Here is a 1,889-nt window from a genome sequence, read left to right as displayed (position 1 = left end):
AGATAAGATGATGCTTAATAAATATATATAAAAGTATTGTAAATGCATATACAATCGTAGTCACTTCATATCGTATGTTAAATCATTGTTTTAATTTATGGCCTTGGTGCCCTGGCTTTTGGCCTTTGTGCCCTTAAAAAATTGACAACTCAAAAGGCCAAGTGGCCTTGCCCCTAAAATGACGAAATTCCAGGCCTGGTCATGAGTCCCGAAAATTTGCACTCAAATGCTCCATCTCTGCGTAAAAGTCAAAAAGAGTGTTTACCTGGAGGGCATAAGAGATAGCCAACCCCATGATGCCTGGACTGAGGCTCTCTCTGGCCATGACAGCAAGCAAAGCAGCAAATGACACGATGCAGTTTCCTACAAACTCCAGACGAACAGCCAGCCACCTTAACATAAACAGACCCAACAAGGAAATAAGACCATGGTGCCAACTAAGGCACAGTGTATGCAATCAGTGGGAAGACTTTTTCCAGCAGGTAGTACATTCAGTAAGAATGAGTCCTTAATGTCCCCAACCTGTTGGCTACTATGCTGGGATAGTAGGCCTTCTGGTTATGGTCCACCCGCAGGTCACTCTCACAGATAAAACGCTCCTGTTCACCAAAGGCTCTGATGACAGAGGTGCCCAGCAGAGTTTCATTGAAGTGGGTGAAGATGGGTGAACGACTGACCGACTCCAGACGCTTCAGCTGGCGAGATGAAGCGACATAAAACCTCTGGACGGAGGAAGGACAGAGACACATTTAGTCAAATCAATAAACCAGACAGAAAAAAACATACCTCTTTTGCACAAAATGTATAAAAAGAAAGACAACTATTGTTATGTCATATGTCAACTTGCAACTAACCTGCACAAAAAAGTAGAGCAGGCCAAGAACAGGAATTATGATGGCTACCAGCGGTGTGGCAATCAGGATAATCACACAAGAACCCAACACGTTTAACATGGAGCCCATGAACATCTTAATAATGCTGGGGATCACTGAGTCAATGGTGTCCATCTCCTTGGCAAAGCGGTTCACCAGGTTGCCGCTTGGGGTTCGCTCAAAGAAAGATATAGGTGAGCGCAGGACGTCACACAGCATGGAATTGTGTAGGCAGCGGGAGGCCAGGATGCCCCCAATGGATATGGAGATGGAGTATCCGAAAACTGCCACACCTACAAAAGAGTATTGAGCTTCATTGGATGTGATGATTCCTACTGTATGTGCTGTATGACTCTTAAATACAAATCCCCTACTGTCTTAAAACATCAGATATAATCTTTCTGTTTAAAAAAACCTTTGATTAATTTAAAGTGAGGATGAAGTGCAAATGAAGTTAATCTAGAGAGAACGTCAGGGGTTGATCATGTTTCAATGTCTTCTCAGAATATCATAATCATATCACTATTATCTATCAACCAGTCACAAACACACGATGTTGAGGAAAACATCATTTGTTAATGCTCTTCTCCGCTCTTTATGAAGGCCCACCAGATCAATATGAAGCGAATTAAGAAGGCATTTTCAGAGGTTTATAGATTTGATCCTAGTGCATCAAAAGTGGTCGAATTATGTTGTTTTCAGTGTCGTGAAATTGCGAATAGCTTTGTAAGAGCCATTATGGCATATTATCAGGGGTGCACATAACTTTTTTGCCCTGGTTCTCAAAGGAGCACCTGGAGATGTTGCTTGGTGCTCATCCTTAAAATGAAATAAACCTTAACTTTTGAGGGGGTCTTTATTTGCCAGACACACGGCACTGAACACACGTGCAGAGGTGAACACAGAACACACATGCAGAGGCGAACACAAGACAACATTAGCACAACCAGTAATCCTACAAGCTGTCATCACTACCCTCCTGACTGTTCTCCTGACTGTTCTGCTCACTGGTCTCCT

General features: G+C 42.9%; 1 protein-coding gene across 1 annotated transcript; it reads right to left on the bottom strand.

Annotated features, from left to right (window-relative positions):
- Nucleotides 1-265: 265 nt before the first annotated feature.
- Nucleotides 266-1,226, bottom strand: LOC104953403 (multidrug resistance-associated protein 1-like; the record flags this gene model as incomplete). Its single annotated transcript, XM_010780348.1, has 3 exons — nucleotides 266-392; nucleotides 523-722; nucleotides 855-1,226. Coding segments are annotated over 3 exons (699 nt in total), but the record flags the coding sequence as incomplete, so codon positions are not given.
- Between the last annotated feature and the right edge of the window lie 663 nt (nucleotides 1,227-1,889).

This window comes from Notothenia coriiceps, unplaced genomic scaffold, assembly GCF_000735185.1.
Source record: "Notothenia coriiceps isolate Sejong01 unplaced genomic scaffold, NC01 NC01_scaffold00021652, whole genome shotgun sequence".
Classification (NCBI taxonomy): Eukaryota; Metazoa; Chordata; class Actinopteri; order Perciformes; family Nototheniidae; genus Notothenia; species Notothenia coriiceps.
The sequence above is the reverse complement of the archived record's forward strand: the minus strand, read 5'-3'. Positions and strand labels throughout refer to the sequence as shown.